At 45.3% G+C, this 15,982-nt stretch overlaps 1 protein-coding gene across 1 annotated transcript; it reads left to right on the plus strand.

Annotated features, from left to right (window-relative positions):
• The first annotated feature begins 793 nt into the window (after window positions 1-793).
• On the plus strand, window positions 794-7,819 carry LOC123440036 (conserved oligomeric Golgi complex subunit 5). Its single transcript, XM_045116635.1, has 3 exons — window positions 794-1,948; window positions 4,906-5,379; window positions 6,646-7,819. The coding sequence occupies exons 1-3, from the start codon at window positions 881-883 to the stop codon at window positions 7,558-7,560; spliced, it is 2,457 nt and encodes an 818-aa protein (XP_044972570.1). The 5' UTR covers window positions 794-880; the 3' UTR covers window positions 7,561-7,819.
• The last annotated feature ends 8,163 nt before the right edge of the window (window positions 7,820-15,982 follow it).

Genomic DNA, 15,982 nt, shown 5'->3' on the forward strand with positions numbered 1-15,982 from the left:
TTTCATGTTGCTGGCCAGCTAGTAGTTGCCTTGTATCTCTAATCATGGCATCCATAGAAGATATGTTGGTCTCGGGACACTGATTGTTCATGTCATCGATGGACGGTTCGTCTTCACGACAAGCTTGCCCAGGCTCCGTCCAAGAGCAAGGGCCACTCCCTGCATGATTGTCACCTTCTCAACTTTAAGGATGCTCATGCATTTGAACGAGGACACCATAGTTATGGGATTAACCAAGTAAGCCTAAGGGCATGTATAACGACATCTAGTTAGCTGTGTGTAACAACTGCCACATATGAAAATATCTGACACGGGGAGAGAGAAAAGGTAAAGTGGTCAAGCGTGTGTGTAAAAATATCGACGGTCTAATCCCTCGTAAATCGCTGCTTACAGATGACCTTTTCCCCGTTGTACGAGTCTATCGAGCATCGTGGGCTGCTGAGATCTCATATTTTGTGGACCAGATATTTAGTAGCGGTTAGAGTTTAACAGTCGGCCTAACAGACACCCTATTATTACGTTTACATTTGATGGTGTCTACAGATAATGTGTACAGATATTATAGACACCGTCCGTTTGTATCAATGCACATGCCCTAAGTAAATACGAAGACAACTAGTTAGAATAAAATCTGCTTTAATACCGTGAAAATAATCTCAAGCAGAACCTTTGTCAATACAGCGTGACAGTGAATAAAAAAAAAAAAAAACAGTGCTGAAATTCATCTTAAAAATCGAAATTTGATGGGAAAAGGGGTATTTTCGTGAAATTCGCCAATTTTCTCAATCTTCTAACGACCAAATGACGCCTACTGAGTAGTGAGTCTTCCGGATCTCCCCTACCCCCAGATCCACCACCCGCCTCGGCGACGGCCACCGCCATGGCCGCCCCAGCCACGCCGCGCCTCCTCCTCTCGCCGACGTCCAAGGACCTCATCACCGGAAGCTCCTTCGCGTCACCCCCTTCCCCCACCTCCTCCTCCCCCGACCCCGCCTCCCCACTCGACGCCTTCGCCTCCGATCCCGTCCTCTCCGCTTTCCTCTCCCCGTCCTTCTCCCCCTCCGACTTCTCCTCCGCCGCGCTCTCCTCCGGCCTTGCCGCCTCCCGCGCCGAGCAGCTGCAGGACGCCATCCGCCTCCTCCGTCGCCACCTCCGCGCCGAGGTGCTGCGCCGACATCCGCTCCTCCTGTCGCACCTCCTCTCCCTCCGCTCCGCCTCCGCCTCCCTCTCCAGTCTCCCCTCCAACCTCCGCCTCCTCTTCTCCCACCTCTCCCTACTCTCATCTCACCTCTCGGCGCCGCGCTCCCACCTCGCGCTCTCCTCCTCCTCCCTCTCCAGCCTCCTCTCCACCGCCGACCTGCTCCTCCACTCCCACCGTCTCGTCCGCCTCTCCTCACGCCTCCTCGCCTCCTCCCCTGCCCCCGACCTCGCCCGCCAGGCTGAGCTCCATCGCGAGATCCGCCTCCTCTACGAGGAGAAGAACCTCTCCGGCATCAATGCCGTTGATGAGGAGATGCGCAAGGTTGATGCTGCCGCCTCCAAGCTCCGATCGGAGGCCAGTGCGGTGATCGACCGTGGCATTGCCGAGTCCAACCAGAACGACATCTGGTGCGGTCTGCAGGTGTACTACAATCTTGGGGAACTGAAGCCGGCAGTTGAGGGGCTCGTGGGGAAGTGCAAAGCAGCAGGGGCAAAGAGCGTGAGTGTGGCACTGGACATGAAGGCCATATCAATGGCTGGTGGTGGAGGCGGCCCTGGAGGCGTGCAGAGAAGCGGCACACCACAGCTTGGTGGCAGTAAGAGGGCAGCGGATGCACTCTGGGAAAGGATGAGGCAGTGCATGGAGGAGCTGCATCGGGCAGTCACCGCTGCATGGCAGCTGCAGACTGTGCTCACCAAGAAGCGTGTGCCGTTCACACAAATGCTGTTCCTGGAGGAGGTTTGGCAGGTGAGCCACGATCTTTCGATTAATGTTGAGGATTTCAAATTGATGGAAACGACAATTAGAACTAAGATGCATTGAACTTGGTGCGAACATTGAACATACTCTATATCATGATTTTTTTTTTGGCAGTATGACTGTCACTTGACAATTATATGAGATCTATAGGCAGTCAAAGAAATACAAAATGACGTGTGCACACAGAAAATGAATATACCAGTATATGTTTAGGTTTCACTGATTTTCAATTCTATGTCGAATATACCTGGTGGTGGAAAGATGAGGTCCAGAAGGTTATTAGGGAGAAGAAGGACTGTTTCAGATGCCTATATCTGGACAGGAGTGCAGCTAACATGGAGAAGTATAAGGTGGCGAAGAAGGCTGCAAAGCGGGCGGTGAGTGAAGCGAGAGGTCGGGCGTATGAGGACCTCTACCAATGTTTAAACACTAAGGAAGGCGAAAGGGACATCTATAAGATGGCCAAGATTAGGGAGAGGAAGACGAGGGATGTCGGCGAAGTCAAATGCATCAAGGACGGAGATGATCAGCTTCTTGTGAAGGATGAGGCGATCAAGTGTAGATGGCGGGAGTACTTTGACAACCTTTACAATGGAGAGGTTGACAGCTCTACCATTGAGCTAGACGACTCCTTTGATGATACCAACATGTGCTTTGTGCGACGTATCCAGGAGTGTGAGGTTAAGGAGGTGTTAAAAAGGATGAAAGTAGGCAAGGCGATGGGTCCCGATGGTATCCCCATCGAGGTGTGGAGAGGCCTTGGAGACATAGCGATAGTATGGCTAACTAAGCTTTTCAACCTCATTTTTCGGTCAAACAAGATGCCTGAAGAATGGAGGCGGAGTATTTTAGTACCAATCTTTAAGAACAAGGGGATGTTCAAAGTTGTACTAATTACCGCGGAATCAAGCTGATGAGCCATACTATGAAGCTATGGGAGAGAGTCATTGAACACCGCTTAAGAAGGTTGACAAGCGTGACCAAAAACCAATTTGGTTTCATCCCTGGGAGGTCTACCATGGAAGCCATCTTCTTGGTACGACAGCTGATGGAGAGATACAGGGAGCAAAAGAAGGACCTTCATATGGTGTTCATTGATTTGGAGAAGGCCTATGATAAGATACCTCGGAATGTCATGTGGTGGGCCTTGGAGAAACACAAAGTCCCAATAAAGTACATTACCCTCATCAAGGATATGTATGATAATGTTGTGACAAGTGTTCGAACAAGTGATGGCGACACCGATGACTTTCCGATTTAGAATAGGGCTACACCAAGGGTCAGCTTTGAGCCCTTATCTTTTTGATTTGGTGATGGATGAGGTCACAAGGGATATACAAGGAGATATCCCATGGTGTATGCTCTTTGCGGATGATGTGGTGCTAGTCGATGATAGCCGAACGGGGGTTAATAGAAAGTTAGAATTATGGAGGCGGACTCTAGAATCGAAAGGTTTTAGGCTTAGTAGAACTAAAACTGAATACATGAGGTGCAGTTTTAGTGCTACTAGGCACGAGGATGGAGAGGTTAGCCTTGGTGGGCAGGTGGTACCGGAGAGAGACACGTTTCGATATTTGGGGTCCATGTTGCAGAAGGATGGCGATATCGATGAAGACGTGGGCCACCGAATCAAAGGCTGGGTGGATGAAGTGGCGCCAAGCTTCTGGCGTACTCTGTGACAAGAGAGTGCCACAAAAGCTAAAAGGCAGGTTCTATAGGACAGCTATCCGACCTGCGATGTTGTATGGCGCAGAGTGTTGGCCAACCAAGAGACGACATATCCAACAGTTAGGTGTAGCAGAGATGCGCATGTTGAGATGGATATGTGGCCACACAAGGAAGGATCGGGTACGGAATGACGATATACGAGAGAGACTTGGGGTAGCACCGATTGAAGAGAAGCTGGTCCAGCATCGTCTCAGATGGTTTGGACATATTCAACGGAGGCCACCGGAAGCGCCGGTGCATAGCAGACGGATAAAGCGTGCTGAGAATGTTAAGAGGGGTCGTGGTAGACCAAACTTGACATGGGAGGAGTCTGTTAAGAGAGACCTGAAGGTTTGGAATATCGACAAAGACTTAGCCATGGACAGGGGTGCGTGGAAGTTAGCTATCCACGTTCCAGAGCCATGACTTGGCTTCGAGATCTTATGGGTTTCAACTCTAGCCTACCGCAACTTGTTTGGGACTGAAAGGCTTGGTGGTTGTTGTTGTTGTTGTTGTCGAATATACCAGTATACCCGTAGGGGCCTGTAGTCTTTATTAGAGTAGAGATCGGTAGAGAGCAGAGCATACCGCGCTGCCATAGTCATGAGGATCTTAATAGTCGGTCGCGACTGTTGTCATAGTCAACGACGGTTGAAACTTTCAGGAAAACACTTTGAATTGGGAGGGCGACCCCCCCCCCCCCCCCCCTTTCTCAGTCCACCAAAAACTCCCATCTCCGACCATCTCACTCCCACCCGAGAGCAGCCAGCCTTTCTGTTGATGGAAACTGATGATGCTGTTATTATCTAACACAGTAATAGTTTTCGGTAGTGCATGCCTAGGATCAGGTATAAGATATAAGTTAGATGGTTAAATTAACTATCTATTCATGGTATCCAGCCTTGAAATGTAGACTGGGCTGACACATTGGTAAATGCATAGCCTCTTCTAGCTTCCATAATCACAGCTTTCTGTGTTCTTCAGAGTTGAAGTGGGCTTTTAAACTGAAATCAGATTCTAAATTTTTCTATGTCACCGTTCTTAGTTCCTACATTCCTTCAACATTGTTTACAGTTGTAACACTAGTTTAATCTATTTGGTATTTTCGCTTGTTCGGTTATTCCAAACTATGGCGTTAACACTTAACAGGCACATCATGTGTATTGGTTCCTTGCTCTTTTTTAAATAATTGTTTGTTCTATGTGCTTGAACTTGTACTAACAGAAATTCTTTTGCAGGAGGGTGAGCCTCTGTTGACAGAGAGAGTATGGGATGCAATTGTCAAGGCCTTTGCAAGCCAGCTGAAATCTGTCTTTACTGCGTCAAGCTTTGTCAAGGAAATATTTACTCTTGGATATCCGAGACTGTTCTCAATGATTGAGAACCTTCTTGAGAGGATTTCGAGAGATACTGATGTAAAGGGTACCCTTCCAGCGCTTACTCCTGAAGGAAAAGATCACATGGTTGCAGCCATTGAGATATTTCAGACCGCCTTTTTGGCTCTTAGTCAGAGTCGCCTTTCTGATTACATTAATAGCATATTTCCTATGTCGAATCGTGGAAGTATACCATCGAAGGATCAAATATCAAGGCTAATATCTCGCATCCAAGAGGAAATTGAAGTTGTGCGAACTCATGGGCATTTGCTGCTCCTTGTTCTACGTGAAATTGGAAAGATCTTGCTTCTTTTAGCACAAAGAGCTGAATATCAGGTACACACTACTTTTCTACTCCCTCCGGTCCTAAATATCTGTCTTTTTAGAGATTCAACTATGGACTACATACAAAGCAAAATGAATGAATTTACATTCTAAATTATGTCTATATGCATCTGTATGTAGGTCATAATGAAATCTCTAAAAAGACAAATATTTAGGAACGGAGTGAGTACTAATTATTTTTATAAGTCTGTAGGTATTTTCTGCTTTTCTCAGCCAATTCATCAAATTTTAGCAAATGCTCCTCATGGCAGGCTGCATTCAATACAAGTTTGCAGTAATGTGTTTGAAACTTGTCTATACTTGTTTTTGCTATCGTTTTAGCTCTTCCACGTTGTTGAATTTCTCCAAGCTTGGCTTGTGACATGTTTCAATGGGCTTGAGTAGTTGAGCTTCAGCTTTAAAGATGCTTCAATCCTAATTCCTTCCAAGTAGGGAGAAGCATGCTCCCTAGACTTCTGGCGTCCGCATGCCCGAGAAGCAGAAAATCAGTGTTGTCTCGTTAGGTGGTTATAGCTGTATCTGCTAGCTCATTATCTTGGAACTGGCTGGTTTTTCATTCCTGAGTTGAGTCGGAACCTAATCAGTCGCCTCCTGTTTCGACCTTTATTACTAGAAGCCTCTCATTGTTTGATTCTTCTCATCTTCTGGACATCAAAACTCCTGCTCACACTAGTCGGAAAATCAAGCTTGCCCATTGAGACCAACAAATATGCAGGTTTTAGTCAGGTCTGTGATTGTTTGGGTCAGCTTTCCCCCGGGACGTGGTTTTGCTGTGGTTGCATGCATAAAATAGTGCTTTCTTGTTGATCTCGTTAACTAAACTTTTTGTTCTGTTACATATGTATTGAATGTTGCAAGTAATAGAAGTAAATAAATAGAGTACATCAAACAAGAGAAATCATGAGAAAATACTGTCCTGTAGCACACTGCTTAATGTACCCCTATCTTCATGTGCATTCTGATTCAGTAGCATCAGCCGTCCCTCGATCTTTTCTTACAGAAAGGTTGGATTGCCTTTCCAGGGAAGTAAAAGGGGCTATGACTGCAATGGCTATGCCTGTTGGTGCTGCTACATGGCAGTCTTCTTTTTCATCGTCTTATTTATAGTCTCACTGTCTATCCTTCATACGCATTTGATAATATCCTTCTTCTTTCCTCGTATGTGCTGCCTTATATATGTGCATGCACTTGTGCAGTTATTGGCATCACTTCCATTATTGTGTGCATTTGCTGACATATATTTTGCTTGAAATGTAGATCTCTACTGGCCCTGAAGCCCGTCAAGTTACTGGCACAGTGACTCCGGCTCAATTAAAAAACTTTGCTCTGTGTCTACATCTCCACGAGGTTCACACACGTGTTTCAAACATCCTGTCAACACTCCCAAACATTGCTTCTGAAGTCCTTTCCCCATCTCTTGGGGTCATATATGGCGTAGCCTGTGATTCCGTGACGTCCCTATTCCAAGCAATGCTTGATCGTCTGGAATCCTGCATCCTGCAAATGCACGAGCAGGACTTTGGAGCTCATGGAATGGATGGAGCGATGGACAATAATGCATCAGCCTACATGGAGGAGCTTCAGAAGTGTGCCGTCCACTTCCGCAGTGAGTTCTTGTCAAAGCTTCTGCCATCATCAGCCTCCCGTTCGGAGACCATATGTACCATAATGGTTAGAAGGATGGCCTCAAGGATCCTTATATTCTTCATAAGACATGCTTCTCTTGTCAGACCACTCTCTGAAGCAGGGAAGTTGAGAATGGCTAGGGACATGGCCGAGCTGGAGCTAGCCGTTGGTCAGAATCTGTTTCCAGTGGAGCAGCTGGGCTCGCCATACCGGGCATTGCGTGCATTCCGCCCCGTGCTATTCCTGGAGACATCTCAGCTTGAGAAGTCTCCAGTCCTTCAGGACTTGCCACCCAGTGTGATCCTCCACCACCTATATTCTCGAGGGCCGGATGAGCTACACTCGCCTTTACAGCGGAACAAGCTGACGCCGCTTCAGTACTCTCTGTGGCTTGATTCACAAGGCGAGGATCAGATCTGGAAGGGCGTGAAGGCAACCCTGGACGACTATGAGATGAAGGTCAGGTCCCGTGGAGACAAGGAGTTCAGTCCAGTGTACCCTCTCATGTGTCAGATTGGATCTGCATTATCACAGGCTACACCTTGACATGTATTCAGTTCAGCTGTGCAGCGTATATTTGTATCACCATCCTGTAGGCATTGTTCTTGAGAGATCACTTGAGCCCCCGACATAGATTTTATACTCATGGAATAGCATCTATGTTTCTTTTTTATCACAAAAATGTTGAAAGTACAGAGCTTGTGTTTCTGGTAGCTATTGTCATGTTCTGAATTCTGATATGTTTGATCATTGTACATCGCTGGACAACACTGGGAATCTATGTGAACTGAACCTGCAAACCTCATTAAAATGCGTTATGAAATTTAAAGTTGTTCTTTCCTCAAAATATAGAAAAAGTTCTAGGAGGCTTGGAATGAATTTGCATATTGTTTAGTTTTCTGAGAAAATCATTTTATTCATCTTATCAAGATATTACATGTGTTTCTTGTGTGTAATAGGATATCAAGCGATATGAATTCTTACAGAACTTCAAACAGTGATTCTTTGAATGGCTCACAGAAAAACATCCAAATTTTAGAGAAACGAACAACAAAGATGGGCAAAAGTCGGACTTATAGAAAGTAATGCTCCCTCCGTCCCAAGTTGTACTAAATTATTTTGGAACAGGGGGAGTATAAAATAGGGTCTGAGACCAAGTAGGTTGTCCAATACGATGATATAGCCGTCCTTGGCACATTTACTAAAGAATGGATTTCCAAAATTCATACTTGGAAGGGATCAAGAGCATTGTCTCATTTCACAACAACTTTACTTTGAAATTTGAACGCAACGGCCCTAAACCAGTCAAAAGAGTGCTAAAATAAATAAAAAACAAGTTATATTTTAATAATGCGGAGGGTTGGTAACTGAACCACATACAAAAAAGAAAAAAACAGTGAGATTACAACCACGAACGTGGATCCAGATCCTCTCACATTGGGAGGGAAGTCAGGGAATGCCACACTACCCTCATATCCCTCCGTCGAGTGAATTACAAAAACCCATCACATTTGAAGCTTCTAAATAGAATTGCCATCACATTCCTTGCGCGTCACAAAAATCTACCTCTTTCCCAGCTAATTTTTTCAATAAACACAAATGGCCGATTCGGAGCTGCTAACCACGATTTCTGACAGCATGGGCCCACATGCCGGGTGCCACGTAGGACAAATGTGACGGCGAGTGGTTGATGCTCGTTATCGTTGCTAGGTCATGCCCGCCCTCCCCGTGTCCCCCTCCGATCCATTCCCCCCCATTCTCCTCTCCCTCGAGCGATCCATGGCGGCGACGGCTAAAACTAGAGATGAGGGCGATACAGTAGGCGGCGGTGGAGGGACAAGAGGTGATGGTGAAGGCTTCTCTGAGGTGGACAACTGGCTCGACAATGGTAGCTTGCCGACGCAGCGAGCTGCTTCGCCGGAGCAGGCCCATTCCCCCCTTCATCGTCGGAGTTTGATATTGAGTGATGGGCAGCGGCGACCTTGGCCCGCCAGATAAGGGCTTCCGGCGTCGGCCATGGTCATGAGTGGGCTTCAGGTTTCGGTTGCGTCTCATAAGTGTTTCTGCTTCTCTCCCTCTTTCTTGCATTTTAGGTTTTCTGTGATTTAGGTTTAGTGATTATTTGCTTTATAGGGATTAGTGTGTGTGACAGTAGCTGAGATCTCTAGTACTTAAAGTGTAGGGTAAGTGCTTTGTTTTATATATGAGTGTAGGGTTAGTGATTTGTTTACATGTGATTGTATATGTTTGAGAGGCAATTTTATCTTTTATATGTGAAGTAGATGGGTCATTAATAGTCAGTGATTATTAATTGTGATCCTATTTATACTTTTTGTAGTTTGAATGATGAGATATGGGAAATTAAGTTTCATTTTTAAGGCAGAGACAACTTGGAGAGGACCATTTCTCTTTTAGAAATAACATTCATAAACATGTTAGCACTGATGGTGACTCAGGAGGGATATACTGAAGCTCACTCCATGTTATATGTCAAAGATGAGGGACAGAGGTCAGCATGATTGCAGGTCATAGACAATGAAGAAGTTGTAGAGGAGATGCTTGACCAGTATGCTCCTAAGAAGTTGTTGAACATCACTGTAATAAAGGCTACTGGGCCTAATCTTGGAGATTTGAACATAGCAAACTCCGTTGAGGAACAAATACCAATAGACGAGGTTAGGCAATCCAACATAATCACTATAGATGAGGCTGTGGTATTGTTTCCTTTTGAAAAAGCTAGTAGTGAGGACCTGTATGTGAAAGGACCACGATGTCGCCTAGAGGGGGGTGAATAGGCGTTTTAAAAACTTCTACGGATTTGGCTTTATCCTAATGCGGAAATAAACTAAGAGGATATTCTTCAAGCACAAATCCTAAATATACTAGGCTCAACTAAGTACACCAACAACTCGTTCTACGATGCGCACAACAAGATTACTCACAAGCACAAGTAAGTTACACAAACTTGCTTGAGCAATATCACAAGATATGTAAGTGTATGACACAACTTAGCAATTCGCACTAAACACAAGATATATCAACAATAGCAAGTATGAATTGCGGGATATAAAGTGTAGGCCTAAATAATTAATCTTTATGGGGAAATAGCCAACACAATATAATGAGGACAACAATATGTAGTGAATATACACTCAAGTAACCAAAGTAAACCACAAGTAAGGAGTTAGAGTTAGGGATAACCGAAGTCATGGAGACGAGGATGTATCCCGATGTTCACTTCCTTGGAGGGAAGCTAGTCACCATTAGAAAGGTGGATGTTACCATGAAGGAACACCAACGTCACGAAGGCTCACCCTATCCTCCTTGAGATATCACCACGAAGGCGATTCCCAACCACTAGTGGTAGACCATGAGGCGGCCTCCAAACCTTCACAAACTTTTTGGGGGACAAATCACAAGTTGATTCCTCACCGAAATACTCCTACCGTCTAGGAGTCTCCAACCTCCAAGAGTAACAAGATCAAAGGGGAAATGCTCAAGACTTGCTCAAATCACAAATTGATTTGGTCAAAAGAGAGAGGAGGAGTGGATGTATGCTTGGATGAAATCTCTCTCAAGAACTCTCATAAATCTCTTCGGGATTTACCACAAGAATGCTCAAATCCCTCTCCTCAAATCCCACCAAAAGCAACTAATGTTATGGAGGGATGGAAGAGGAGAGGAACAATGGAGGAGGTCAACAAATGGACCCTAGATCCATGGGATAGTTTTCCCCCTGAAAGCACAATTGCTCCTTAGGGTGGTTTTGATAATTGATCACAACATATGCATCATTGCACTAATATGTTTTTCTAAGTATATTTTAGAAAAGTTCAAAAGATGCTTTGTCTAAAGGCTTATGTGGAGATGCCCCTTGATGCAACAAAGGAATAATATTAGCTCAAGCTTCAAGCTAGAAGACTCTTCATTTTATATTTGTGAGAAATCACTTTTGAGTCCATAGGAAAGCCAATACTATTAAAAGGGGGTGGGGTATTAAAATGAACATGTTGCTCAAGTGCTCAAAGTTAGCCACCAAAATACTCAGTCATTTTTCCCACATAACCATTCTGTCCAATTCCACATACTCAAATTCAATGTCACCAACTTTCCCATTTCGGCCCCACCGAGTTTGACCTCACACAAAACCCTAGCCATCCCCACCAAATCGGTGCAACCGAAACCATATCGGTGCTACCGAGTTCACGGTGACCAACTTTCTGTTGCCTCGGTACAAAAACCGGAATATCCAAGTTTGAGTATCGGTGTCACCGCGTTGGGTCATCTGACCATTAGCCACCTTTTCGGTGCCACCGAATTGTATATATCGGTCCCGCCGAGATTCAAAAGTTACTGCCTTTTGTGCAAGTCAGGACCATCGAGTTTATGACTTTGGTGTCACCGAGTTTGCCACTTTGGGTCTAACAGTTGGATTTTGTGTGCTGCCTATATGAAAGGACGTGGATGTCGCCTAGAGGGGGGGGGTGAATAGGCGCTTTAAAATAATTACGGTTTAGGCTTGAACAAATGCGGAATAAAACTAACGTTTAATTTGTCAAGCACAAAACCTAAAACAACTAGGCTCAACTATGTGCACCAACAACTTATGCTAAGCAAGATAAACAACTAAGTGATAGCAAGATATATGACAAGAAACAATATGGCTATCACAAAGTAAAGTGCATAGGTAAAGGGTTCGGGTAAGAGATAACCGAGGCACGCGGAGACGATGATGTATCCCGAAGTTCACACCCTTGCGGATGCTAATCTCCGTTGGAGCGGTGTGGAGGCACAATGATCCCCAAGATGCCACTAAGGCCACTGTAATATCCTCACGCCCTCGCACAATGCAAGATGTCGTGATTCCACTAAGGGACCCTTGAGGGCGGTCACCGAACCCGTACAAACAAGGTTGGTGAAATCTCCACAACTTAATTGGAGGCTCCAACAACACCATGAAGCTTCACCACAATGGCATATGGCTTCGAGGTGACCACAAATGCTCGGGGCAATCTCCACAACTTAATTGAGACCCCGACGCTTGCCCAGAGCTTTACACCACAATGATTGAGCTCCGAGGCACCGCCAAGCTTCTAGGGGTACCAAGTACCCAAGGGTAATAAGCTTCTCAACTTCTCACTTCCACGTATCACCGTGGAGAACTCAAACCGATGCACCAAATGCAATGGCAAGGGCACACAGAGTGCCAAGTACTTCTCTCCCAAATCCCACCAAAGCAACTAATGCTAGGGAGGAAAATGAGAGGACGAACGAAGAAGAACACGAAGAACTCCAAGATCTAGACCCAAGGGTTCCCCTCACTTAGAGGAGAAAGTGATTGGTGGAAATGTGGATCTAGATCTCCTCTCTCTTTTCCCTCAAGAACTAGCAAGAATCATTGGAGGGATTGAGAGTTAGCAAGCTCGAAGAATGTCAACAATGGGGGAAGAACACGAGCTAAAGAGATGGATAAGTCCAAGGGGGAAGAAGACCCCCTTTATATAGTGGGGGAAGGAATCAGACCGTTACCCCTACTTACAGCCCGCGCACAACGGTACTACCGATGGCGAGGTGCGGTACTACCGTTGCCTCTAGCGGTACTACCGCCGGCGAGGAGCGGTATTACCGCTGCCCCTAGCTGTACTACCGCTGGTGAGGAGCGTTACTACCGCTAGGCCATAGTAGTAAAGATATTACTGTCGGGCCTACCACCGCTTGGAAAAGTATACGCAAAAAGTCCGACGAAGTAGAACCGCTCAGAGAGAGGTACTACCGTCCCGAAGCAGTACTACCGCCCACCCGGAGCGGTACTACCGCTAGGGAGCGGTACTACCGCTTGTCACAAGCGGTACTACCGCTCGCCACTGAAACAACCATAACTTTCGCATACGAGCTCCAAATCGAGCAAACCCAAGCTTGTTGGATTCAGGACGACAAGAGATATCCAAACAACGAAAATGCCAATGATATAGAGACGTGAGACCTCTATGAATGAAGAACCGGCAAAACTCCAACATCGAAAACATCATAGAAGATGCATATGGAGTCCGTTTTCGATGAACTCGAGCTTGTCATGAAGATGACCATAAGCTCTAAAACTCACAAAGAGAAACACCAAACAAGAACCAAGAAGTATGATGCAAGGATGCAAATGGTTTGAGATCTCAACGAACGATACGATCGAGCTACTCACTTGAGAGCCCCCCTTGACAATACAGTAATCTATCCTAAAACAGAAAACCTATCAAGGGCAAACCGATACCTTGCACCTCGTCCTCTTGACCTAGATGACGATGATCTTGGCTTCCTCAAGATGGGACCACCTTCTTGATTGCGTTTTCTTGATGAAGACTAGTTGATTGCTCCCCCATGCACAACATGGGTGAGCCGCTCTTCAGCATATCTTCACAAGTCCATTGCCACCCAATGGACGACAAGCTTCAAGCATGATATCTTTGTGCTGATCCACTTGAACTTGCACCACCACAATCTTGATGACGATCACCACTTGACGTCATCCTTCATGGGTTGTATGAGATCTTCCTCTAGACGCAAGCCCATGGAAACACACCTAACCCCACATAGAACTCTCACGACGACCATGGGTTAGTACACAAACACGTAATGGACAATGCTTACCATACCATGGGATCACTTGATCCCTCTCGGTACATATTTTATGCTTTGTGTGTTGATCATCTTGATTTACTCTTTGTCTGGCGATCTTGGTCAACCTTGTGTCTCTATGACCATTCTTTGGATAATACCTTGAATACCACCTTGTTCATCATATAAACTCCTTGAACCCAACATATGGACTTCAAGAAGTGCCTATGGACACATCGTATAAATATAACTTAAGGCAACCATTAGTCCATAGGGATTGTCATCAATTACCAAAACTACATATGGAGAAATATGCTCTAAGACTATATACCCCTTAACCCACCTCTCATTCGTGGGAGAAGCACTTAGAACACACACTTCATTTCTAGATCCATTTTCTGAGAGAGAACCACCTACTCATGTGTTGAGACCAAGATATTCCAATCCAATCATTTTTAACTTGATCTCTAGCCTCTCCAAACTGCTTTCCACCAAATCAGTCTCTCTGACCCATGCCTATTATGTGAGAGAGTGATTTTGTGTTGAGGAGACTATCTTTAGAAGCACAAGAGCAAGGAGTTCATTGATCTACCACATCTATTACCTTTTTAAGGGTGGTGCCTCCTAGATTGGTTAGGTGTCGCTTAGGAGCCTCCTACTTCATGTTTTGGAGTTGAATAAAGATGTTTGTAAGGGCAAGGAGATCGCCTACTTCGTGAAGATCTACCGTGAGTAAGGCTAGTCCTTCGTGGACGGAAGCCGTGGTGGAATAGACAAGGCCGCTTCTTCGTGGACCCCTTGTGGGTGGAGCCCTCCGTGGACTCTCGCAGTCGTTACCCTCCGTGGGTTGAAGTCTCCACTAACATGGGTGTACGATAGCTCCACCTATCGGAACCATGCCAAAAATTGTCGTGTCAACCTCATGCGTTTGTTCTTCCCACCTTACTCCTTTAATTTACACTTGCATGTTTTACATTCCGCTGCTACACTCTTAGAACTTCATGTGTAGGGTGTATTGGACTTGCCATAACTGCCAAAGCTGCCCCGCAACTAAAATTGAGAAAAGGCAAAAAAATTATCTTGTCAAGTAGTCTAGTCACCCCCTCTAGACATACTTTTGATTCTATAAGTGGTATCAGAACTTTGGTCTCCATTGCATTAGCTTCACAACCTAGGAGAGTATGGCGTCTAGTGAGGCAAATTATCACCGTAGAGGTCCATACTTCGATGGCACTAATTTTGCTAGTTGGAAGCATAAGATGAAAATGCATATTCTTGGCTTTAATCCTCATGTTTGGGTTGTTATTCATGATGGTGTGCAAGGTAACTTCTTAGGGGAAGGGCATGAACCGGATCATGATGCGACAACTGATGAACTGAAGATGTTGCAACTCAATGCTCAAGTATATGACATTATCTTCAACTGTCTATGCCCCGAAGAATTCAAAAAAATCAGCCGCCTTGAGAATGCAAAATAAATTTGGGATACTTTGATCGATATGCATGAAGGTACTGATTCTGCCACATAATCTAAGTTGGATGTGCTTCAAAGTCAGCTTGACAAGTTCAAGATGAAGGATGGTGAAGGTGTCGCTTAAATGTACTCTAGGCTAGCTCTCATCACCAATGAGATTGCTGGCTTAGGAAGCGAAGAGATGATCGACAAATTCATCATCAAGAAGATACTTAGAGGTCTTGATGGAAAGTATGACACCGTGTGAAAATTGATCCAAATGATGTCAAACTACAAAGATCTCAAGCCAACTGATGTCCTTGGTAGGATTGTTGCTCATGAGATGTCACTCAAGGATAAAGATGAGCTGCACAACAAGTCAAGCTGTGCTTACAAAGCTTCATGTGATGCTCCCACTACTTCAAAGGACAATATTCTCACTGATGAAGAGATAAGCCTCATGGTCAGAAAATTCAACAAGTTCTACAAGAGTAGAGGCAAAGAGAGAAGCTCTAGCTCAAGACATGATGAGAAGAGTTCATCCAGTCATGACCGAAACTGCTACAATTGTGGGAAGCCCAGACACTACTCCAATGAGTGCTCGGATCCCTACAAACGAAGAGAAGAGTCACCTCAAAGATGAAGCTCAAGAGATGAGTCACCTAGTAGAGAGAGAAGGAGTAGAGAAGATCGTTTTGAACGAAGACACTCATGGAGAGGCAAAGAATTGGAGAAGAAGGACAATACATCAAGAGAAGCTCAAGAAGAAGACATCAAGCTCATGTTGGTGAATGGGTTTGTATCTCCGAGTCTTACAACCAATCCGAGAGAAGCTACCACTCCAACTCCAACTATAGTCAAGATGAAGGTGTTGCCGGCATTGCACTTGTTTCCTCCAACTCCTACGAC

The sequence above is a fragment of the Hordeum vulgare genome, chromosome 1H (genome assembly GCF_904849725.1).
Source record: "Hordeum vulgare subsp. vulgare chromosome 1H, MorexV3_pseudomolecules_assembly, whole genome shotgun sequence".
NCBI lineage: Eukaryota > Viridiplantae > Streptophyta > Magnoliopsida > Poales > Poaceae > Hordeum > Hordeum vulgare.